The following is a 26,457-nucleotide window of genomic DNA, read 5'->3' on the forward strand; positions in this document are numbered from 1 at the left end:
AGATAAGGGCTGAACATACAACATGCAGGGAAATGGCAAAACAACTTTAATGGGACACAATGAAAACCTTCCATTTTTCATAATCCGCGGATGACAAAAATCATAACTATATGACACAAGATAATATAAATAGAGGGATTATGCCTCAAGGAAAAAATTATGATTTATCATTAATTCTTTCAGTGGATATATATATACTGGTATATTTTATTCAATTATAATTACATTCATAAAATTTAGCAGCAGGAAAAAAATAACATTTTTCACTTTATGATAACAGAAAAGGATAAAAAAAAACATATTACAAATTTAACTCATTAAGTAACTGTACTAAATATGATAAGGGACTAGTCTAGTAACACACCGTTTTACAATTAATGTCACGTTTCCTGTGAGCATTGCGAGTATAATATTTATGAATAGTTTTACCTCTAGGTGGAAGAAGTGGGAACAACTTAGAGTTAGGATTCAAAATGGATTTCGCAAATATACAAATATGCTGTGAATATAATGATAACATTGCAGTAGCCTATACTTATATTCGATAGTGGATCATGAAAACTAACTTAGGGTAATATTTCCATTGTGGCCAACAATATTATTTTAGCTGCAAACAGCAGAATAGATGTGTGAATGGTGTGAACACTAAATAAAATCAATTTATGTTTCCACTGAACCCGCCGATGTCTGAAGTCTCTGATGGATGGAGGTGTCAACGAAAAGAGAAAGTAGGAATATTAGATCGATAATAATAGCTTTCTTGATGATGATGTGAGTCATGTTCACCAGAAGCACTAATTACATTAACATAATCCAGATAATCATATCAACTTACTTAGCATCCGAGATATTAAATACAAAAAAAAATTTAAATACTTATTTAGGACTTACTTCCATTTAACAAAATAACAAAAAAAAACCATTAATGAATAGAGTAAATATTTCAAAATTAGTAAACTCAATAGATGTTGAGTTATCGTTTAAAGTCGTTATCATTCATTCATCCTCATCGTTAATATTCGTATTCATATCATTTTATTTACCCATTGCTGTATTATTAAACATAGTTATACCCTTATTAACAACGGGTCCTAACAAAGTGTGTTAGTTAATAGAGATGTCCGAATAGTTGGTTGACTATTTTCATTCTTAAAATTACGGTTTTATCAGTTAAATTCTTTTGCCGATCCAATTTTTGGATCAAGCCATTAAATTGGCATATTCAACAAGAAAAAAATGATTGGAATTATTTTTAAAGGAGACATTATCTTTAAATTTAAAAGTAATTAGAAATATTTGATTTCAGAAACAGATATACTTTATCTATTTGTCAACAAATTATTGAACATATTTTTATTTTATTTCGCCTATCTTAGCAAGTATAACGTTTTTTAGACTACATTTTGAGAAAAGCTTAAAGATATATTGTCCCCCTTAAAAATAATTCTCAAACAATTTTTGGTTTAATATGCCATTTTTATGTCACATAATAGTTTTCCACTGAAAGAAAAAAAATAGTCAAATTGGCTGCCAGGTTTATTTTGTTATTTTATAGGTGAAAACATTTTTTTTTCTTTTTTTTTCTATGGAAGTGATTAAATGTATTAAAACTACAAAATAACCTATTAAATTAATCTTCATTTTTCATGCTAATTGTGTCTTTGCGCTGGCACAATCGTGTGTTGCTTTGTTTCATGTGATTAGTGTTGCTCAGGTTTCACCCAACTCCAAATGCAATGCATGCAGACGTCGAAGTATCAGAGGGAAAAAGTTTAGCATACATTTTCGATTTAAATTATGAAGAAAACCACACCTCAATCTGGGCATCTAATATTCAGCCAAGATACGTTTCGTTATTCAGTGTAAATAGCAATTAAGAATTAAGAATTTCCATAGCAACGGAATGGCCCATTCATAGTGGAGGGTGTGTCGTATATAAAGTAGGAGCAAGGCAACAGACGAATAAAATCTTCATCGTCCAACCATTGAGAACGGATCCGTGAAGAAAAAAAACTCCAACTGAATCTAGGGTAAACCCCCTTCCGAATTACCAGCAAGACAAAAACCTAGCCAAAATGGTAAGTACAAACTTATTTAATTTACTATTATTAAACTTATTTTTTTATATTTTAAAAAGTAGGCCTATTGTTCGAACAAAATTATCGATGGATGTCATATCGAGCTCCTGCTGTTTAAGCGGTGTGTCAATTGTAATATTTGATTTACCACTGCAGAGATATTATAATATTATAACATGCTGAGATTTTCATTTTTACTATTTGTCGGATTTTTCTATAGGCTATATATACCCTCTTAATTAGTGCGCTAAAGTTGTTGTTTGTATATTTTTAGTGTAAACAATTCACATAATTAACTAGTAAAGTTATATGCTCATGGTCTGACATAACAACATATTCAGATACTATGCCGTCTACAGTTTAGACTAGCATATGTCATAGAGCAAAGACTTACCAATGAATTAATCATTAAGTCAACCAGAATATATATCTACGTTAATATACATATTTTTCTGTTATTGTGTTATTATTATTTCGATCCTATTGATAACATATGACATTATAGAAGCACGAGTTGTTATCGCGTAACCGCACCCTATTTATATTTTTTTTTTGGCGAACGCTGCATCCATTAGCGATATGAAATCGGAAAGATTAATATATACAGGATCATTTATCATAAATATTATAATTGCATATAATAGTATTCGTCTGTCTCGGAAATGTCACGTGGTCGTTTTGGCTGAACATTAGGGTAGTGGAAAGAAACAAATGTAATAAAATTTGACGGAATATTTCGAAATATAAATTCCAAATAACTGAACGTCAATATATGAATTTCAATTGTTCATTAAAAGAAATACGCTCAGGTCCCAACAAAGTTTCCCTAACAGGGGTGTCAAACATATATTTATTCTCGTTCATAAAATGTCCCCTTAATAAAGGTTTGAATAAAATAGTTTATCTCAGAAAAATAATCATAAAACAATATAGATGATCAAAACGTCTTCTTATCCGTACATAAATTATCACTGAAGAGTGTCACATATTGGATTCGTTATTTTGGAGATTTTTGGTTATCATTACCAACATCTAAATATAAATCAAAATTATTCATACATATTTACGATGATGACGTAATATGTTTAAAATATCATTGCGCACCGTACATGAGATATGAATTATAATTTCTTTCTGATACCCATTGTACCTTTTTTAATTTGACATGGACTGACCTAAAATGTGATGTTGAATATTACAATCCGTTAATCTAATGTAAAGCAGATGCTCAGTGTTTCCGATGTTGGCGTCCATCTTTAATTGGCTGCTTTGTTTTACAATCGAATCAGAGAAGCTTGTTTGCTTCATTATGTATGATAATGAAGATCGGTTTATATTGGTTTAACATCTGACTCATCATCTGCGATGCGACGCGTTTATAAATCATGGAGAAATAAGTCCATGATCCAATGGTGACAGATAGACTTGCCACAAGTCTGTAGTTATTTCGAGGCTTTTCGATGTTTGTCTGAAATGCTTAAGTAGTATACGTATGAAACGCCATATGTGCCAAAATATTTATCTATTTACTAATATTAAATCAAAACTCCGTGTCAGCATGGAGGTATAAAATTTATTTTATACCTCCATGGTGTCAGATTGAATGTGAACACATTTGCAAATGCGGCAAAAAGTTGATAAATTATGAGAAATATTGATGGCTTTATTTAAAATTAAAATAATGTTGCATCTGTAATGTATCTTTTCCTCTATGAATATGGCCGCTATCCAAGGCCAGACAGGAGGTATCTATTCTTAAGTATTGATTGGCAATGTTTGGTTAGCTAAAAGCACGGTATCGATCAAAATAATATACACAGTTATGAAATTTACGTTTTTCACATAATTGTCCTAAACAAATGCAATGTACTGCACTATACTTAAACAATGGATCTACTGTTTAATTAGTAAACTAATTAAGGGAACATTAATTAATTAGCTTGCTTAATTAGGCAGTAATCTATACTACAACGAACGATGGCAATCAACAACAACCATAAATCATCATATAAATCGTGTACACAGTACTAATTAAATAATCATGGGAGGCCTACTGTCACAGGAGGATCAACGACTGGTGATAAATGAGCGTGATGGTATGGAACGCCAATGAGACATTTATGACAAGTGATAATAAAATGTCTATCTTTCTAATTTCAGCGTGAATGTATCTCTATCCATGTCGGCCAAGCCGGTGTCCAGATGGGCAATTCCTGCTGGGAGTTGTACTGCTTGGAGCACGGTATCCAACCTGATGGTCAGATGCCAAGTGACAAGACACTCGGAGGTGGTGATGACTCTTTTAATACATTTTTCGGTGAGACTGGTGCTGGCAAACACGTTCCTCGATGTGTGTTCGTCGATCTTGAGCCAACCGTCGTTGATGAGGTCAGAAGAGGTACCTATCGCCAACTCTTTCATCCAGAGCAATTGATTACTGGAAAGGAAGATGCTGCCAACAACTACGCAAGAGGTCACTACACGGTCGGTAAAACCCTGATCGATATAGCTCTTGACAGAATTCGTAAGCTGGCTGATCAATGTATGGGTCTTCAAGGATTCCTGATCTTTCACAGCTTCGGTGGTGGCACTGGTTCTGGTTTTACATCCCTCCTGATGGAACGTCTTTCTGTTGATTATGGAAAGAAATCGAAGCTGGAGTTTGCTATATATCCTGCACCTCATATATCAACGGCAGTTGTGGAACCATACAACTCTGTACTAACAACTCATACAACTCTTGAGCACTCTGACTGCGCATTCATGGTTGACAACGAAGCCATTTATGACATCTGCCGTCAGAACCTGGACATTGATAGACCATCATACACAAATTTGAATCGTCTGATTGGTCAGATTGTATCTTCAATCACTGCGTCACTTCGATTTGATGGTGCGTTGAACGTAGACTTGACTGAGTTCCAGACCAACTTGGTACCATACCCACGTATCCACTTTCCTCTTGCTACATACGCTCCAGTCATCTCAGCTGAGAAGGCGTACCATGAAAACCTATCTGTTGCTAAAATAACAAATTCCTGTTTCGAGCCTGCAAACCAACTTGTAAAATGTGATCCACGTCACGGCAAATACATGGCTTGCTGCCTGCTGTACCGAGGTGACGTTGTACCGAAAGACGTCAACACAGCCATTGCTACCATCAAGACCAAGAGAACCATCCAGTTCGTCGACTGGTGCCCAACTGGTTTCAAAGTCGGCATCAACTACCAACCACCAACTGTGGTACCAGGAGGTGACTTGGCCAAGGTACAACGTGCCGTATGTATGTTGAGCAACACCACAGCCATCGCCGAGGCATGGGCTCGTCTTGATCACAAGTTCGATCTGATGTACGCTAAGCGTGCTTTCGTACATTGGTACGTTGGTGAAGGTATGGAAGAAGGCGAGTTCGCCGAGGCGCGTGAAGATCTGGCAGCTTTGGAGAAGGACTACGAAGAAGTTGGAGTTGACTCCGTTGATGGAGAGGAGGAAGAAGGGGAAGATTTTTAAGGAAACTTTCTGAAAATTTAAACTGAACAATTTAAGACAGGGTGGTGTTCTATCATGGCGTTCGTATAATTAGAAAATGCTCCGCACATGTCTTTCATTCTATTGACGGAAAGAGAACTTTGTTAACAGTAATATATGTTGAAATTTTGACTAAAACAAATTATTTATATGTGGTATAAAATTGTTTTCCAATTAAGTATTATCCTTCCAATAAAGGCAAAGCTTGCAAATAAGAATATGTAAAATTGTGTATTTGTTTTCTTGTTTTACCGTAAAGTGTGAATATGGTAGTGATATGCCCAAATATGGTAGTGATATTACATCATCGTGTCCATATATGGGCACATCACATGTTGTTTTCACATAAAGTTTGATAGTGTGCACTTTCACCAACGATGACGTCGACATTACTGCTATTATACCTAATATCGATTATGAAAATAAATAATAATGATCATGCCATATTTTTAGTTTGAAGATAGCGAAAATATCAATGATGACAATGATTTAATGACAGGCCCGGATGATTGGTATACCGGTAACATGGGCACATCACATGTGTTTGTCACACTTTCACTAACGATGACGTCGACATTGCGGCTATTATACCTAATATCGATGATGAAAATAAACAATAATGACCATGCCATTAATGATAACAATGATTATGACAGGTCCGGATGATTTGTATACCTGTAAAACAAGATGATAATGATGATTTCTAAGATGCCACACCCAAGAAGAGAAGAGCGGTAACCGAAGAGGGCGCATGTGCAAAAATGATTGAGTTCTTCTTGGTATTATTATATTAAACAATATTAATACTAGGCCGACTGTAGAATATAACAATGAAAAAAAAAAATATTTACTAAGCATTTCCATAAATTTAAACGTATGATTAAAATATGTTAATGAGTCCCTGATTCTGATTAGATGACTCAGTACAGAACAAATGTAAATACAGTCTGTTGGCCTAATCCCATCATGGCAGACGATGACCTCAAATTCAATGATCAGTAGGCCTAGCCTATTTACTATTTATTATTTATTTTTTAATCATCAATATTATAATCACTTAAAACAGTATTACTGCGCCGCATGTTCTCCCAACTAAATCCATTTTTTTACACGTTTGTCCGAACCTAATACTAGGCCTAAGCATTTGTAGACCTAACCCACCCAGTGTAATATTCAACAAAGAAACCCATTAATTACTAAACAGTAATATGTTTTTGTTTTTTTTGGAGCAATGGCAAACATAGACTGAAATGTGTTGACTTAGGCCTAATTAAATATTGGATGCAATGCCAATAATGATGAGCAAATATCGCCAAAAACAGATGTTACAGACGAAATACGCAGACTACGCATAATTATGCTATGGGTGAAAAAATAAAAATCAGAATTTTCGCATTTCCCTTTTTATTTTTGTAATTTAATCAACATAAATTGGCTTATGCTAATATAAGTAGGCTGGGCCAGACCATATGCTATCTAAAAAACTGCAAAGATGCAATCGTATTCAGCCAACATAGCACGTTCTTCAACATTTAATCAGTAGCGCCACACCTTAACGCAAAAAAAAAAAGACAAATTCAAATTTAAATTTCGCAACGGCAAATATTAATGAGGAATTTCTATGGCAACGGTTTGCATATCTTCCTAATTTTCTTTGTGACGTCACATGCACTATATAAACCAACCCGACTCGCTTGAGCGAATCACTCTTCATCGCCTGTCTTTGAAAACGGAACGTTGAAGTATCTCACAGTCAGTAACACTAAATCTCAATTTTCATTATAACCAGTCCGACAAAAACCTGAAAATATGGTAAGTAACCTATACATTATTGTCGATTATTTAGGCTTATTGGTAATATTAATATATCTGGCTTTTCAGTGATGGTAAGGGAAGTATAATATGTTGGATTTTAAATTAAATGCCGATGGACCATCATCATCATCATGATGATTCATCATTTGATGGATGAAACCTTGAAATAGATGGGGAGGTCGATTTTTTTTGTTCGATTTTTGATTTTCAATTTTTACTGATATTTCATTTTTCTAAATTCACATTCAGTACATAATAAGTGTTATGTTATATTTCCTTTGGTAATAAAATACCTACAATTATTTGGCCACCACTAAGAAAATGAGCATGCTGCGCGACAACATCTTGTAAGCACGTGTCGTGTGTCAATGACAAACAAGGCGTGGTAACCTCTCATCCTAGCTAAAATCATGGAGTAAAGAATTCCTTATTCCATGGCTAAATTACATACGACCAATTTAAAATCTTGACTAAAATCAATTAAAAAGTTGGTGCTGTCGCTGGTAAATAATGATTGTCATCATTTCCTAGAAATTGTTATTTATATCATGTACAAGCCAACAAGAGGAGGACATTTTAGGTTTTTATCTCAAATCGATGTGTTTCATATTGCAATGATTGATGCCGGGTCACAAAGAACCGTTTAAAACCATGCATACCAACAATCTGTTGACAATATTCCATTGTCTAACTACCGTTGCTAACCGTTTCTTTATTGTGCTAATTTTTGAATAAGTAAGCTAGTTTCGGTGGCGAACAAAGAAACCGGCAAAACTGGTTCCAGTATTAGGCAATAACTCAATCATCACTGACGGTGATTCAACCGCTGCTGCTGCTGGCGGTGATTAACCACTGAAGTATGCCTTGTTGACCTTTGTTTAGTTTAACCTTTATTCAATGGTACTTGTCTGGTTATTTATTTCTCACATGATGACATCATCATCTAATTAAATTCCATCAATAATTAGAAGAAAATGGCATCAGTGTTTCTAAAATAAATGAGGTTGGGTTGGACCATTCTGTCAAATGAATTATATTCTTTATGTTATTGTTTCTTTTTGTCCGATTCCATTCTGTCTCTCATCAATAACGAACAGACTAAATCAATTAAAATCACTAATGATGTTTTTCTAATTAAATGAAAAATAAATGGTTGTATAGAATTTTCTTTGTACAGTACAATTGTATCCCAGTATGTTTACATTGGCTTATCCTCCATTATTTTCAACTCATTGTTTGTTAAGATGAGCTCCGAAATAACATTTAATTTCCAACAAATTTAAAGTACAGTATTTTCTAAATGTTGTTTCTTCATATTTTTAGCGTGAATGTATCTCTGTCCATGTTGGTCAAGCCGGTGTCCAGATCGGTAATGCCTGCTGGGAGTTGTACTGCTTGGAGCACGGTATCCAACCTGATGGTCAGATGCCAAGTGACAAGACCATCGGAGGTGGTGATGATTCCTTCAGCACCTTCTTCAGTGAGACTGGTGCTGGCAAACATGTGCCACGTGCAGTTTTTGTTGATTTAGAGCCAAGTGTAGTTGGTAAGTATTTTAATTATATATTTCTTCTGTGGTCATATTCATCATTCACATTCAGACAATTCAAATTCTAAATGGGACTGTTTCCTTTGTCAAATTTATAATTGTTAATTTAAATCTCTTTGCAGATGAGGTGAGAACTGGTACATACCGTCAACTCTTCCATCCAGAACAACTCATCACCGGCAAGGAAGATGCTGCCAACAACTACGCTAGAGGTCACTACACTGTAGGCAAAGAACATATTGATATTGTTCTTGACAGAGTTCGTAAGTTGGCAGATCAGTGTACCGGTCTTCAAGGATTCCTGATCTTCCACAGCTTCGGTGGTGGTACTGGATCTGGATTCACCTCTCTTCTGATGGAACGTCTGTCTGTCGATTATGGCAAGAAATCCAAGCTCGAGTTCGCCATTTATCCTGCTCCACAGATTGCAACCGCTGTCGTTGAACCATACAACTCTATCCTAACCACCCACACAACCCTCGAACACTCTGACTGTGCATTCATGGTGGATAACGAAGCCATCTATGACATCTGCCGACGAAACCTTGACATCGAAAGACCAACTTACACCAACCTGAACAGATTGATTGCCCAGATTGTATCTTCAATCACTGCCTCTCTTCGATTTGACGGTGCATTGAACGTAGACTTGACAGAGTTCCAGACAAACTTGGTACCCTACCCACGTATTCACTTTCCTCTTGCTACATATGCCCCAGTCATCTCAGCAGAGAAGGCGTACCACGAACAGTTGACCGTTGCAGAAATCACCAATGCCTGCTTTGAGCCTGCCAACCAACTTGTGAAATGTGATCCACGTCACGGTAAATACATGGCTTGCTGTTTGCTGTACCGAGGTGACGTCGTACCAAAAGACGTCAACGCAGCCATTGCTACCATCAAGACCAAGAGAACCATCCAGTTTGTCGACTGGTGCCCAACTGGTTTCAAGGTGGGTATCAACTACCAACCACCAACTGTGGTACCAGGAGGTGACTTGGCCAAGGTACAACGTGCCGTTTGTATGTTGAGCAACACCACAGCCATCGCCGAGGCATGGGCTCGTCTTGATCACAAGTTCGATCTGATGTACGCTAAGCGTGCTTTCGTACATTGGTATGTTGGTGAAGGTATGGAGGAAGGAGAGTTCTCCGAGGCTCGTGAAGATCTGGCAGCCCTGGAGAAAGACTACGAAGAGGTCGGAGTTGACTCTGTTGAAGAAGGCGAGGAAGAAGAAGGCGAAGAATATTAAGCTACTAATCGCTAAATGATCAGCAAACGCATAACAATCTGCTTTAATCATTATAAACAATTACAACTATAATTTGTTTAGTTTCGTTCTAATAGATACAGTATTTACATTCCTTCCAAGCTCTGAAAATGATGATTATTCCATAAGTGCTTTCTCATTATCTTTCAAGAGTTCTCATCAGTAAATTGTTTTTATCTTCCATACATACATCTTGAAGCTTCTTTTTGTTGCCATAATTTATTTACGTTAATAGTATTAAATCACATTGTGATACAAATAACTTGTTTCAAGTTTTCTAAATGTATGAATCATGTGTGAAATGATTGAGGTACTAAAATACACTGCAGTGACAGTGGAATGTGTAGGAAGACGATGTGACACATAATGTGTAGAAAGACGACGACAGATGATATGTTTTGTCAAGTTAAACTTCATTTAATCCAAAAACGTTCTCTTTCTCTCTCTTACGAAAACGCGAGAAAACATGACAAACTAGACATTGACACTACAATACCAAACATTACTAAAAAATACTGTTTTAATTATTATTTAAAATGTATATTGTACTTCTACCATGAACTAAATATTTATTTAGTCCATGACTACTGTACAGTAATTATACAGTACTGCATTAGTGTATAAATATGTCTTGCGCCCTCTATTAGGACTGTTCACTAAAGCTCTGTCTACACTATCAAACTTTATGTGACAACAAAATATAATGTGCCCATATATGGACATGATGACGTCATATCCATAATCACAATTTTTGTCACATAAAGTGTAGACTGAGCTTAATGTCCTAGACCGAAATGTTGTCGCTACTGAATGCAGTCGATAAAAAAAATTATTGGAATACATAATGCAACCGTCCGACATAAATATGCTATTCGTGTAAACATTATACAAAAATACTTACGACTAGATAAAAATAATACAACCATGAAACATGTGGCGTGTTTTAGGTAGGACACACAGAACATTTACATCTGCTTTGATATGGTAATGAATTTCTATTTGCCGAGAAAAAATGTTGAGCGCGTATTTGTAGATACAGTAATAGATAAAATGCTTAATGAGATGTCTGATTTTTAAAAGGCAGGAAAAGGATGTGTGAAGTCTGATGAAATATAAAACGCAGGTTGTTATTTCCTTCGTGGTCAGCCATAAAAGAATTATTCTATCTAACGTTAATTATTCAATTTATTATTAAAATGTGTCAATGCCGGTAAAATAATATATTTAAAAATTGCTGAATAAAAAAGGGGGTACTCGACCACTCGCTACATACCATCCAATTAGTAATTTTCTTTCAAAATATTAGGCGCACCGACTTATGAGTATATATATACCAAAGGATCAGACGAAGAGTGAATCTCATCTCTGATTATAATGTCATATATTAACATCACCAATTTGCTATTTTGATCAGCCGATTCTCGGAACTGTATCTATTTTCGAAGTAATCATGGAATAGGCCTATTTGGTAATACAATATCACATGTGTTTCAGATGTAGGCCTATCAGTAGTCTACCCTTAACCTAACCTTACATGATACAGGCACCACATGTGATATAATGAGATGCTGTATTACCAAATATTCCTATGAAATATATATATATGTGGAGATACAGCACTGGGAATTGATTGTATACATAACTAAAGTGGATAAGGTTAGAGCAGTGAATAATTAAACCATTACCTCATTTCATTATAGAAATAACTCTATTCTTCGTAATTCGGGATGTACCGTATTAGGCCTCTCATCTTATAGATGATTAAGGTCACTATGTCTTTGAACACTGCGATTGCCTATAGATTCGAAATGATAATGTTCTATCATTAATTACGGTAGGCCTAATGCTACTGTGTAGCATCCCCTTCGGTACAATATGTCAAGATTACAGTCGTTAATTAATTTACAGAAACTCATATAATTAAACCCCTTTGATCACGTCTAATTCATTCGATTTACAAAGCAAATTTGCCGAAATTATATACTAATTGTAGGAGGCCTAACAATGAGGCATGTAATCTTTAATGATGATATATATTTGGTTCTACATCGGAATAAAAATCGATATTTTTGTATAAATAATGATAATAAAAATCAGGGGGATTTTAACTTTACCTCAATCGCTTACTATCGCTATGCTATTTAAAGAATAATCGATATTCTTGAAAGTAGTACATTTACTCAACATCATCAATGATTCACCATGAGGATGAAGAAGGTGGAATTCTTCAACATAGAGTTAAGCTCTGTCTACACTATCAAACCAGGGAATTTAACTCTTCCCTGATCAAACTTTATGTGACAAAAAATGTGATGTGCCCAAATATGGACATGATGATGTCATATCACTACCATATTTGGGCATATCACTACCATATTTGGGGACATCACACTTTAGGTTAAATTAACGATGGGCCTCAATCGGAGCTCCAAACCAAACTTGATTCATAAGCAGCCCAATTATTTTTAAACATTCTAATTCATGCAGCCCGATGATTCAGTCGAAAATTCATTAGGTGAATTATATTGCCGCGTACCGTAAACGATGGGCCTCACTTATTTACGGTAATTTCGACGTGTATTTATGGCCTAGGCCTATAGCTGAAATACACACACAATATCATGATGTCCCAGCTGTTGCTTTTGATGTTTTCGAAAAAAACCTGTTTTAATCGATTTAATCTTTTAAATCGTAATTTTGTTGAAGCGAAGAGGAATTTATTTATTTAAAATCATTTCCAGCCTGACATTCTATTTTAATTCAGCCAATCCTACGAACTTTATTTATCTTATGAATATTAATGTCAGATTTAGCCAATTGGAAACGCCCGTGAATGTAGCTATATAAAATGCTGAAGCCCGCTCCTCCTAGTTATTCGTCATCTCAACCCTAGCATTAACTAGGCTCCGGGAACGAGGACTGTCTCATCATCTAGGCTTAAAAACTAGAAGATACAGCATCAATTTCAGTTTTCCATCAAGCTATAAAACACATCTTACATCATGGTAAGTTTCCTTCCTTATTGATGCTATTTTTTAAATACACGCATGGCTATCCGTAATTTTTTTCCGATCAATTGACAAACACCGGTTTGTTTACCTGTTCATAACGTCACTATGTCTCCAAATGAAGACCACATAAGACCACATTTTAATGGTCTTGTATAGCTATATTGTTCACATAATAAGCGTGGTTCAGATAAAATAATGGTTTCTGATACTTTCAAGATAACTCATTAATATTATTACCTCCGTCTAGGAGGTTATATTTTGATGTAATATTATCTACATTTACGATTGAAACGATGCAGGCATGTACTGTATTAAGTCAAAGTAAAGTTGCATAAATTTTCTTTTTTGGGCTTCGTTTATGTATTAGATATTTAGATGTTTAGGTGTGACTGAGTAGCTACATTGTAAATAATACAACACCTCAATTCAGTAAAGGCCTATATAAACGTAAGAGGCCCTCGTAGTTTATTTGGCAGATTCTTTTTCTTTTTGTCTCTGATGGTTCGAGTTTCCTCAGACTGTTACCATACTAGTGGATTGTTTTACACTTTCTCATGATTTAAAATCTACATTATTTCTGTATCTATCCAATCATCCGAGTGTGTTGTGATATTGATTCTAAAATGCCATTATTTCTGCGTTTAAATATTCACAAAGCATTCTATCAATCGAGTAAATTTGAATCGTTTATGCGTATAAGCTCAATCAAATTCACATACAGAAGTTTACACTTTGGGTGAAATCAGGCCCGAATATCGATCACCATCACACATTTTGTCCCAATCAGACATCAGACATGACATAAAACAAAAATACCCACAATACCATGAAGCGAGAAATCCGTAGCGCTCTATAAAGACAATCCCTCGTGAAATTGTTCGGATTTAGCAAATGAATCGAAGGATGATTTTTAGTTTTTTATACTGAACGTAATCATGTTTACGTTATGGTCTAATGCACCTGTTCCTTCCCATGGGTATAGTTATTGTCCATTTTTAAGCTACCAATATCTAAACGGATCTAACTAAAAGAGGATTTAGTAAAACAAATGGTACGGGATATAGATGAACTATCTCGGGGCGTGGCAAGCATACGTGGACAGTCTAGCCAGAAAACAGATAGCTAGGGCTCTACATACTGTCAATATACTACAGTGCGTGGTAGGAACCATTTAAACATAATTATGATGGTATACACATAAACGGAACTGGAATACCATGCTATCCTAAAATAATAATGTAAAAATGCGTGATAAATTGTCCAAACAGGGTAATTGTTTGTCCCTGTGATCGTGATCAAACAATATACACGATCAACTGGTCCCAGGGGCGGATCCAATGGTCCCCCTCTCCCAATAAAATGGAATGCAAAAGATAGGACATCATAATAAACTTTCATCTCGCCATTTTTTTACCCTGGCCCGCCACTGGGTCCTATATGAAACAAAGAACATGGGCAATACTTCCACCCATGGTTTAACCATTTTTCCATACTAAAAATGTAGAAAAACGCTGCTTATCGATATCATCAACAGGAAATTTAGTAGGTCGGTTTAAATATGAATCGGAAGTGGTGCACGTTTACAAGCTGTTTTAATGGCTCTCACAGACGACTTTAAAATGCATTTGCCGTAAAATACTACCATATATAACCATTCATGTTTTTAATCCTTTGAATTTATTTGTATTTTAAATTAACCTGTGAAAAAACCTTAAATAGATTGACTTAATCATGGCCTACCTGCAATTTAAAATATACAGATACCTCTAAGCCTAGTTCACTATATTATGATAACTCTGTTAATAAAGAGACGAGAAGGTTTGGAATTAAAATAACAGCAAATAATTATAAAATATACAAACTGTACTGTATATCTTTATCTAATGAAAATTCTTTAGTGAACATTCCAGTGACTCTTCACATTGATATCCTATGTATAATTAAAATTGCTGATAATACATTATGCGTGAATACTAAACACGGATGAAGATCAGAGTGATAACAGTAATTGAAAATGCGTAAAATAGCTTATTTGCAATGAAATAAAAATGCTTTATGCAGACTTCGAACGTAATTTGCAAAAAAACGTTAGTCATCCACTATTTTCATTAATTATCCTCTTTATATTACTGCAGGTATTTAGCTGCTGGCGTGGTTTAATGCTGACATGGCATTTTGTTTTTTCCCCCGTAATACATTACCATATTGTACAGTACTTATCTATATCTGTGCTGTTGAATAGACATATTCAAGAAGAACACACAATAAACATTTCCGCCGGATTATATATGATTATATATGAGCAATTAACCTTACTGTAGCACACCAATGTAAACACACGTTTGATATTTTGATTTATATATAAGCAATAATTAAAAATAAAATATATTTTATCTTTTAGCGTGAGTGTATTTCTATCCATGTCGGTCAAGCCGGTGTCCAGATGGGCAATGCCTGCTGGGAGTTGTACTGTTTGGAGCACGGTATCCAACCTGATGGTCAGATGCCAAGTGACAAGACACTCGGAGGTGGTGACGACTCCTTCAACACCTTCTTCAGTGAGACTGGTGCTGGCAAACACGTCCCTCGTGCTGTGTTCGTCGATCTTGAACCAACTGTTATCGACGAGATTCGAACCGGTACCTACCGCCAGCTATTCCATCCCGAACAAATGATCACCGGAAAGGAGGATGCTGCCAACAACTACGCCAGAGGTCACTACACCGTTGGTAAGGAAAACATCGATCAGGTTCTTGATAGAGTCAGAAAACTTTCTGATCAATGTACCGGTCTTCAAGGATTCCTGATCTTCCATAGCTTCGGTGGTGGCACTGGATCTGGATTCACTTCTCTTTTGATGGAACGCCTGTCTGTCGATTATGGCAAGAAATCTAAACTTGAGTTCGCCATCTACCCAGCACCTCAAATTGCTTCCGCAGTCGTCGAACCATACAACTCTATTTTGACAACCCATACAACCCTTGAACATTCCGACTGTGCCTTCATGGTTGACAATGAAGCCATCTACGACATCTGTCGACGAAACCTTGACATCGAAAGACCAACTTACACCAACCTGAACAGATTGATTGGCCAAATTGTATCTTCAATCACTGCATCTCTCCGATTTGACGGTGCATTGAACGTGGACTTGACAGAGTTCCAGACCAACTTGGTACCATACCCACGTATCCACTTCCCTCTTGCTACATATGCCCCAGTCATCTCAGCAGAGAAGGCGTACCACGAACAGTTGACTGTTTCTGAAGTTACCAATGCCTGCTTTGAGCCTGCCAACCAACTTGTAAAATGTGATCCGCGTCACGGTAAATACATGGCTTGCTGTCTGCTGTACCGAGGTGACGTAGTACCAAAAGATGTCAATGCAGCCATTGCTACCATCAAGACCAAGAGAACCATCCAATTCGTCGACTGGTGTCCAACAGGTTTCAAGGTCGGTATCAACTACCAACCACCAACTGTGGTACCAGGAGGTGACTTGGCCAAGGTACAACGTGCCGTGTGTATGTTGAGCAACACCACAGCCATCGCCGAAGCATGGGCCCGTCTTGATCACAAGTTCGATCTGATGTACGCTAAGCGTGCTTTCGTACATTGGTACGTTGGTGAAGGTATGGAAGAAGGAGAGTTCTCCGAGGCTCGTGAAGATCTGGCAGCTCTGGAGAAGGACTACGAAGAGGTTGGCGTTGATTCTGCCGAAGAGGGTGAAGAAGACGATGAAGAATATTAACTGCAATATACACACAAACATAATAGAAACTGCGTTAAACAAATCTTTTAATTCAGGTTTTAATAATATGATCTTCCATGATTTTGTTTAATAATTACTAACAATTTGTTTCTGTTTCAAGAGTCACAATAAATCATTAGCATTCAACTGAAACTGTATTAATTGTGTTTTATGTGTTCTAAGAATTAGACTCAGGAGATCAAAGGGTTTATCTGTGGCTGCGACACCGTACAGTTCCATTCCGTAACAGAACAGAAGTCGTGGAGAATATGTACATAGTACAGTACTGTTGGTGTTTGTCGCAGTCAGACATAAGATCAAAGGATTGTTACGTGTTCCTATCTTTGTTCTGTTGTTAGATTTTCTTGGTTGACCGTAATCCACATTTGGATTTTAACTGTGTCAGTATGAAATACATATGTGTATACATATGCGCCTAATTAATAATACTGATTATCAATGTTGACAATAGCAACATAATAATTGATTTTTAGATATTTTTGTAATTAAATTATGGGAGGGCAGATGAAAAACATATGCTACGGTTTCTAAATATGCATGACACGTGTAGCACTGAAAAACGACGTGATACTAATAATGATGTTGAAAAAAATCACACGACATGCACGGTGCGACATGATACGTTCAATTTCTTTGCACTGCAGCGCAGCAATAGTTTCCCGCACAATTCCAAACCAGGAATAGGCCTACGTTGGTGGTTTTGCATCCCCAGACAACTCTACAATGCGCCCCTTCCCTCATGAGAGAGATGCATGATATATCTAATTATATTATGAGGAATTTTATAAATTAATTTCACCTTCATTCCAACTAATCCTGTAAAATCAGATAATCATTCAATTGTTTTATTTGACCAATCAAAACGCGTAAACAAATGCGTGGTATATCCTGTCTAATGAGTATTGAACTATACAATAGTGAGCGACGACCGTGAACATGGCTTATTTAATACTTCCTTGCTATATAAAGCCTGTGGCTGGTTCTGTGAGTTCATTCGTCATCTTAATTCCTGGCATTAAAAAGGAATCAAGACCGAAAGCTACTTTCCGTCAGTTCGAAAAGAAGTCATAAAACTTCCCAACGAATTCGTTATAAGTCTGTGTAGAGAAAACGACATTTTACCATGGTAAGTATAGGCCTAGGCCCTAATTTGTATGTACTTTAATAGTCTATTTTACGGTATATTTTACTTCAAAATGCATTCTACACGCCTATAGGAAATAGTTAACGGAATGTATTATCAGTACATCCATGTCATACAGTTTTCCATTGTTCTAATAGACAATGTTACATACTGTCATTTTAGTTCCGTATGTAGGCTTACGGTCTATATAGTAGGTTTTATAAAATTGCCGTTTTTTTAGTGGCACTATACAACTCACGTGGGTGTTTTCACCACAGGCACTTAATACTGTGTCACACAAACCACTAAATAAGCTTTAATATATTTCTTTGTACTGTATTACTTTACAATACAATTGGACACACGACAGTCAATCATAATAATCTCAGTCTATGGTTAATATTATTATATACAATTTGTGCTGCGGTAAAGTGTTATTATTGTTATCAAAACCATGACGCACCCATTTAGTAAATTGTATAAATTGCAATTATCTTAAGTCATAATCTCAAGACAAGTTAAAAAATAGATAGACCACGCCCAAATCCAGGTAACGTAGTTTACATATACACGGTATTCATAATCACTTAATACAATATATAATGCATTCTGCAACATGTGACTTGTTGAGTTGAAATCATTAAACGTCAGAAATTAGCTAAAATAGCTACCAATCGCTAACATTTTATAAATAAATATTCGACCCTACCTATTAGTGAGCTTTTATAAAAGATAAAAGGTCAGAACGTATGTGTAATTCCCGGATGGACAACCTAATACACAAGAAATCGACTTATGCGATTAAAATAACTGGCATTATTGTTATTATAGTAGAGAGAGACTATGGGAATCAAGGTCTTATACAATGAAATAAATCCTTGGACTGGCGGAGATTTAATTTCAAACAAATCTAAAGTTATAATACCGATTTATATATGCATTCTTTTAAATGTTTTTTGTTTTTCTTCACATTTATTTAGCGTGAGTGTATTTCTATCCATGTCGGTCAAGCCGGTGTCCAGATGGGCAATGCCTGCTGGGAGTTGTACTGTTTGGAGCACGGTATCCAGCCTGATGGTCAGATGCCAAGTGACAAGACCATCGGAGGTGGTGACGATTCCTTCAACACATTCTTCAGTGAGACTGGTTCTGGCAAGCACGTTCCCCGTGCTGTATTCGTCGATCTTGAACCAACTGTTGTTGATGAAATCCGAACAGGAACCTACCGTCAACTCTTTCATCCCGAGCAATTGATCACCGGTAAAGAAGATGCTGCCAACAACTACGCCAGAGGTCATTACACAGTTGGAAAAGAACACATTGATCAGGTAGTCGATAGGATCCGCAAACTGGCAAATTCGTGCTCTGGTCTTCAAGGATTCCTGATCTTCCACAGCTTCGGTGGTGGCACTGGATCTGGTTTTACCTCTCTACTAATGGAACGTCTATCTATTGATTACGGAAAGAAATCGAAGCTTGAATTCGCCGTCTACCCGGCACCTCAGATTTCCTCTGCAGTAGTCGAACCATACAACTCAATTCTGACAACTCACACAACTCTTGAGCACTCCGACTGCGCATTCATGGTTGACAACGAAGCCATCTACGACATCTGTCGACGAAACCTTGACATCGAAAGACCAACTTACACCAACCTGAACCGTTTGATTGGCCAAATTGTCTCATCCGTGACTGCTTCTCTTCGATTCGATGGTGCATTGAATGTCGACTTGACAGAGTTCCAGACCAACTTGGTACCCTACCCACGTATCCACTTCCCACTCGTTACGTACGCTCCAGTCATCTCACCCGAAAAAGCGTATCATGAGCAACTTTCTGTGGCTGACATGACCACTGCTTGCTTCGAACCTGCCAACCAACTTGTTAAATGTGATCCACGTCACGGCAAATATATGGCTTGTTGTCTGCTGTATCGAGGTGACGTCGTACCAAAAGATGTCAACGCAGCCATTGCCAACATCAAGACTAAACGAACAATTCAGTTCGTTGACTGGTGTCCAACTGGTTTCAAGGTCGGTATCAACTACCAACCACCAACTGTGGTACCAGGAGGTGACTTGGCCAAGGTACAACGTGCCGTGTGTATGTTGAGCAACACCACAGCCATCGCCGAGGCATGGGCTCGCCTTGATCACAAGTTCGATCTGATGTACGCTAAGCGTGCTTTCGTACATTGGTACGTTGGTGAAGGTATGGAGGAAGGAGAGTTTTCAGAAGCTCGTGAAGATCTGGCAGCTTTGGAGAAAGATTATGAAGAGGTCGGACTCGATTCTGCTGATGATGATGGCGAAGAAGAGGATGAAGAATATTAATTGTCTACCTCTAATTCTGTTATTTGCCATTGGCAGGACCATGACAGACATACGAAGAATAGTACTTTAAAAATATAATTGTAATTTGATAATTTTGAATACAGATTTTTATTACTATTGGTAGACTAACTCAATAAATACATTTATGCCGTAAAACATTCAAAGTTTACCTGTTTTTTTTAAATACTGATTCTGACATAACTAATCAAAATAAAGTGTGAAAATATCCTATAGTCTACTCTATATCAGAATGCCGTTGGGGTTATCACTGTATTACCTCTAATTAGTCAGAGGGTATGTGACGTGCATATGCCTAGACCAGAGTGGATCTTATAATCAGTTTTGAATAAACGTGTGACGATTAACGAAAAATGAAAGACGATGACGAGACATGAGTAAAATAAATGTGTTCGCACATCACACCCGATATATTTTAACACTCAATAATTTATATTATACTGTTACCAAGGATTTGCTGTAACGTTGGCCTATAGCAACTCGTACAGTACACTGTATGTAAAATAACACGTGCTTTGGGGGTGTGTTCGCTTCGGTCCAATCACAAACACAATACACGATTTGACCTCAAGTGACACAGCTGCAGCAGTCGATAAAACAACATGGGCGATCATCAAGTTGTAATTGTGTCAGCCGTAAGAACACCAATTGGTAGGCTATATGAAATTATATTTAATAATCAAACAACACCTGAATTGTATTTACACATCAACATTGTGAATATATCTTTTGCATAGGTTTACGGTTTGATTCACCGAATTTTGTTAGGCTTGTTAGCTAGGCCCATTGCAACTAGGCTTTCTAAGGCTTGCACACGGAAAGAACGTTTCTGCCCAGTAGACGAATGATGTACTGCACTTTGATAGCTGGTGGAGCAGTATGATTGGGAGGGAAATATCTACGAAAATGTATAGAATTGATATATTGTAGGTGTATTGTTAAATCTTATTTATTTTATTTCACCCACAAGTGTTTTTACTATTATAATATTAAGAGACTCATATTCATAATAATTATATATATTATTATAGGTACATATTTTTAGAATGATTAAAATGCTACATTAATAAATAGCATTGACTTTGTAGTGGGCTTTATAGTTAATAAAAAATGCTAATTAAACGTAAATACATTCATATCAAGGTCTTTGTCAATTTATTTGCTTTTTCATACCAGTGTTATTAATGCTGGTAGTATCAGTATGTATGTATATTCAAGGAATTTAGTTTCAGTTTCAAATACAACTATCCATATAATAACATGGTCTGATGCTGAATCTTAATACTTTCATTTCCTTGATTTAATATTGTCATTTTTTCAGTATTTTGCCTTTGGATTTATAATATATACAGAAAAATATTCAAAACATTAATTATTTAGTTGGTAAATAATTTCATAATGGAGGAAATTTTCAATGGTTTTTAATTTAATAATTTATATTCAAAATATAATACAGTTTATACTGTGAAATATAAAATAAATAATGAATGTTTATGTGACAATATTACATTAGTTAAAACATTGAATGCTCTATTAACCAATCAAATTGTAGAATACAATCAGGTGTGCTATAAACAGCAATACATTCTGTTAATTTATGTAACATTACATTCAACAAATAGAATTTAAAATGAAATCAAAATCTGCAGGTAACCTGAATGGTGCTCTTTCAAGTTTACCTGGGCACAAGATTGGAAGTATTGCCATAAAAGAAGCTCTGAAGAGGGCAGAGGTCAAAGAGCATGAGGTATCTGAGGTCATCATAGGTCAAGTGTTGACAGGGGGTCAAGGACAGAATCCTGCCAGGCAAGCAAGTAAGGGAGCAGGGCTACCAGATGAGGTACCAGCATGCGGAGTTAGTATGGTGTGTGGGTCAGGGTTGAGGGCAGTAGTGTTAGGGGTGCAGGCTATTCTGTGTAACGATGCTGAGGTCGTGGTGGCTGGAGGTCAAGAGAGCATGAGCCAGGTAACAAGAAAACTCTTTTATGCATAATTAAGTTTTCATATACAGTACTTACTTTTTTATGAAGTTGCCGCCTTCAACAAGACCATGACAAGATAACTGTCTAAACCAAATAAAATAAAAAAGATTTAAAAGGAAGAAAGGTAGAAATTACTGTTACACAAATAAAAATTAATCGTCACCTAAACAAACAAAAATCGTGGAAAAAACAACAATTAATTATATAACTACAGTATCAGTCTTAAAACAACAACAAAAACTCAATAAATTGGCATTTAGAATAATCCATAAAGGTGCCTTAATTTCTTACAACACAATTTCTGGGCATTTGGCTACTTTTGTTTGATTATAACAGTATACAATAGGTAACATATGCTGTGTATACTGACTTTGAATATTGTATTTTAGGCAATGCATACTGTTCACATGAGAAATGGTACCAAGTTTGGCGATACTTCCTTGAAAGATAGTCTGCTAAGTGATGGCCTGATTGATGCATTTCATTCATATCACATGGGAATAACAGGTACTACTACTGTATATCGCCATATTATTTCATTGAATTAAGCTTGGTTCCCACTTTGACATAACACAAGCAAGCACACAACACTGCAAGTAATTTGACGAATCACAATGATGGATCACTGGAACTGTCGCTTGTGATTGGTCAACTCACTTGCGTTTAAGCCTAACATTATTGCGACCAAGTGGGAACCAACCTTTAAGAGAAAGGGATTTTAGCGAAACAGAATTCAGTTCCTGTTTGGAATGGAAACCAAAAGTTTACTATTTACTATACAAAATTCTATTCTATTGTAGTTTTGGATGGATCTTGATGGGTTGGGAAATGTAAAGACACCATCAGTAATAACATGTTTATTTTCCTTTAACAATTTTAGCTGAAAATGTTGCTAGTAAATGGGGCATTAGTCGACAAGAACAGGATGAGTTTGCTCTAAACTCACAACTAAAGACTCAGATAGCCCAACAAAATGGCCATTTTAACAACGAGATGACAACAGTAACAATAAGCTCTAGAAAAGGTTTGTATAACCAAGGCAATCTGACAACAGGATGCTGAGCTTCGGATATCAAAGGGTGTGACTGTGACCCTTTAAAAGACACCTCGTGGCGTGGAAAATATGTACACAGTACAGTATTGTTAGTATTTGTTGCAGGCAGACATAAGATCAAAGGACTGATCAAGTTCCTATCTCGACAAGGCGAGCTCAGTGACCTGCTGTTAGAATGCCTTGGTATAACAGCAACTGTCCTAAAGCCCTTCAATAAAAATTATTACAGAAATGCAAAAACTATTTAATTTCTTTGTATGATTGTTGTTATCTAATTTGGACTGACTGGTTTCTTTAGCTGTACATGCATAGCTGAGTGCTATATTATAGATAAAAATATACTTTTTTTTTCAAACAAAGTTCTCAATGTTTTTAAACAATGGTCTCTCTATGTTTTTAAACAATGGTGTCTCTATTCTTACCATTTTTTGATAATTCAGCCATTAGAACAAATATATAAAAGGATATTGTTAATGTTCAGTACCATTAAATAAAGGTTATTAACTATATAGTAGATGATACTGTTTAATACAAATTTGGTATTTAAATGGTAAATTTACAAAAGCCTTGCGCATTTCATTAAAAAATGTAATGTTTGATATGATATTATAAATTCAGAATTAAAGGATTAATATGCTTTTATCTATTTTTATTGTAAGGTGATGTCATAGTTGACAAAGATGAATTTCCAAGACCTGGTTGCACTTTAGAGGGGTTCAGCAAGTTAAAACCAGCATTTGTGAAGGATGGTACAGGGACAGTTACAGCTGGAAATGCTTCAGGTAAAGTAAAGGATATTTCGCTAACCAGATATCACCCAGTCTACATAACATTATGCTGACCATAAATGAAATCACCCAGTCAACATTATGTTGGCCAGATACAGGTGAAATCACCTAGTCTACATAAACTTATGTTTAGGCCTGCTATCCAGCTCAGATTATTTACGGCCACCCCACCAACAAAATCAACTTAACCCAAACCAAATGTACCTAAGTGACCAATAGATAATAAAACATAACCCATAGATAATCAACATATAGCCAGTAAAGATCAAACCTAAGCCCTAAATAAAGTGAACTCAATCCTCCAAATCCTTCTACTCTACGAAAATGTGCACCCATAATCAATGGATACCCTTTATTTGATCACAAGCTGTACCAACATTCTTACACTGTATTGAAACTTTTTTCTTCTTCCTCTGCATACTGTACATAAATCTAATTGATCTAGCATTTTTTTTGTTACTGTATTAAATAATTGGAATCCATTTATCAGGTATCAATGATGGAGCTGCTGCAGTAATCCTGATGTCCGAGAGAAATGCTGAGAAGCGTGGTCAGAGGGCATTGGCACGTGTTGTGTCCTGGGCACAAGCTGGGGTTGACCCATCCATCATGGGTACTGGACCAATTCCCGCAATTAAAAAAGCAGTAAGTACATTTTGTTTAGGTTTAACAAACATGCTGTTTCTCCTTTATTAGTACAGTATTACCATCGTATTATGTTCTTTACAGATAAGCAAAGCAAATTGGGATCTTAGTTCAGTCGATCTGTTTGAATTAAATGAAGCATTTGCAGCACAATCAATTGCTGTTATTCGTGATTTGGCTCTTGATCCAGCCAAGGTAAGATAATTGCCGTTTGATAAAATGAGTTATGATATGGAACCTAAAGCTTTGTACACATCAAATTTGACAAAAAAGTGATATGTCATCGTGTCCATATATGGGGCACATCACATTTTTTTGTCACATAAAGTTTGATAGTGTAGACAAAGCTTAACAGCAATACCATTATTATCAGGTAATGTTTTCATGGGTGAATGCACAGCGCAATGAATATCATTCTCACATGTTCTGTAAAACAATACAGTATGTCTGTAGGCGGTTCTTCTATTCATGGTTAAAGGTTATGTAAAGTACATGGTTCAGTGGACAGCATGCTGAATACAACTATTCTTCATGCCACTTAGATGTGTAAAAACAATCTATAGCTGCAGTATAGAACAGAATTGTTTGTTCATTAGTGATGCACCATAGATGGGTGGATCTGTAAAAACACCAGCTTTTAACCCCATTAAACTTGACCACTGGACCATAGACACCCTAGATTACCTTCTATTGCTGATACTTAACTCTAATGTACTGCACTCTAGTCTTTTTGCAAGTACAACATCATGAGCTTCAAATAAGTTTGGGTAGTTACCCTGCCCATACTGAGCTGATTTTTTTTTTAAAAAAAGCTTTTTTTTTAAATTTGTCTATTGTGCATTTGTTTCAGGTTAATATATGTGGCGGTGCAATAGCTTTAGGCCATCCGATTGGAACATCTGGAGCACGAATACTAGTGACCCTTGTACACCAGTTAAAGAGGATCAACAAAAAGCGGGGTGTCGCCGCTCTTTGTATCGGCGGTGGTATGGGCATTGCCATGTGTGTGGAAGCTCTATGAATACAGCATTATCTAAATAGCCTTGTTTAAATGTGATGTGCCCATATATGGACATGATGATGTCATATCACTACTATTTTGTAGACAGAGCTTAAGTCTTCCTCTTTGCAATATATTAAATATGTTTACCAGAGTGTCTACCAATATGTTTGATATGGTAATACAAATATAAAACAAACATAATGAAGTTCATTAATAGAAGTTGATCTTGGAATATCATATGTAATAAATTGCTCATATTGAGTCCATCTTTTTTCTCTCTCATATGTTCAATTTTAACACGGCACTATATTTTATTTACACAAGTCTAAGCAATCAATGTGAATTCCTGAAAGTGGGGGTGGTACATAATAACTCTAGAGTATGTCTACATAAATTTTGGACCAATGATGTTTTATGCATCTGTTCAAATAAACAACAAACTTAACAGTTGATCTATCCATGTGATTTGTAATAATAAAAGCTATAAC

The 26,457-nt window shown here is 36.0% G+C and overlaps 4 protein-coding genes across 6 annotated transcripts; all 4 read left to right on the plus strand.

The window, feature by feature from the left end:
- The first annotated feature begins 1,929 nt into the window (after nt 1-1,929).
- Nucleotides 1,930-17,155, plus strand: LOC144849131 (tubulin alpha-1A chain-like). 3 transcript variants are annotated; one of them, XM_078706143.1, is made up of 2 exons: nt 1,930-2,078; nt 15,653-17,155. In XM_078706143.1, exons 1-2 carry the CDS (start codon nt 2,076-2,078, stop codon nt 17,000-17,002), a joined length of 1,353 nt encoding a protein of 450 aa, XP_078562269.1. In that variant the 5' UTR covers nt 1,930-2,075; the 3' UTR covers nt 17,003-17,155. The 3 variants fall into 3 exon arrangements, with proteins under 3 accessions (XP_078562269.1, XP_078562270.1, XP_078562268.1); XM_078706144.1 differs by lacking the exon at nt 15,653-17,155 and adding an exon at nt 4,239-5,824 and having other exon boundaries at nt 1,933-2,078; XM_078706142.1 differs by lacking the exon at nt 1,930-2,078 and adding an exon at nt 13,099-13,245.
- LOC144849127 (tubulin alpha-1D chain-like) lies at nt 7,296-10,502 on the plus strand. Its single transcript, XM_078706137.1, has 3 exons — nt 7,296-7,418; nt 8,745-8,967; nt 9,093-10,502. The coding sequence occupies exons 1-3, from the start codon at nt 7,416-7,418 to the stop codon at nt 10,220-10,222; spliced, it is 1,356 nt and encodes a 451-aa protein (XP_078562263.1). The 5' UTR covers nt 7,296-7,415; the 3' UTR covers nt 10,223-10,502.
- An 831-nt stretch (nt 17,156-17,986) lies between the features above and the next one.
- On the plus strand, nt 17,987-20,629 carry LOC144848850 (tubulin alpha-1A chain-like). The gene is made up of 2 exons (XM_078705777.1): nt 17,987-18,149; nt 19,127-20,629. The coding sequence occupies exons 1-2, from the start codon at nt 18,147-18,149 to the stop codon at nt 20,477-20,479; spliced, it is 1,356 nt and encodes a 451-aa protein (XP_078561903.1). The 5' UTR covers nt 17,987-18,146; the 3' UTR covers nt 20,480-20,629.
- Nucleotides 20,630-21,041: 412 nt separating this feature from the next.
- Nucleotides 21,042-26,457, plus strand: LOC144849132 (acetyl-CoA acetyltransferase, cytosolic-like). The gene is made up of 8 exons (XM_078706145.1): nt 21,042-21,148; nt 22,147-22,463; nt 22,869-22,986; nt 23,360-23,503; nt 24,193-24,315; nt 24,812-24,966; nt 25,051-25,161; nt 25,817-26,457. Exons 1-8 carry the CDS (start codon nt 21,100-21,102, stop codon nt 25,985-25,987), a joined length of 1,188 nt encoding a protein of 395 aa, XP_078562271.1. The 5' UTR covers nt 21,042-21,099; the 3' UTR covers nt 25,988-26,457.

This window comes from Antedon bifida, chromosome 7, assembly GCF_963402885.1.
Source record: "Antedon bifida chromosome 7, ecAntBifi1.1, whole genome shotgun sequence".
Classification (NCBI taxonomy): Eukaryota; Metazoa; Echinodermata; class Crinoidea; order Comatulida; family Antedonidae; genus Antedon; species Antedon bifida.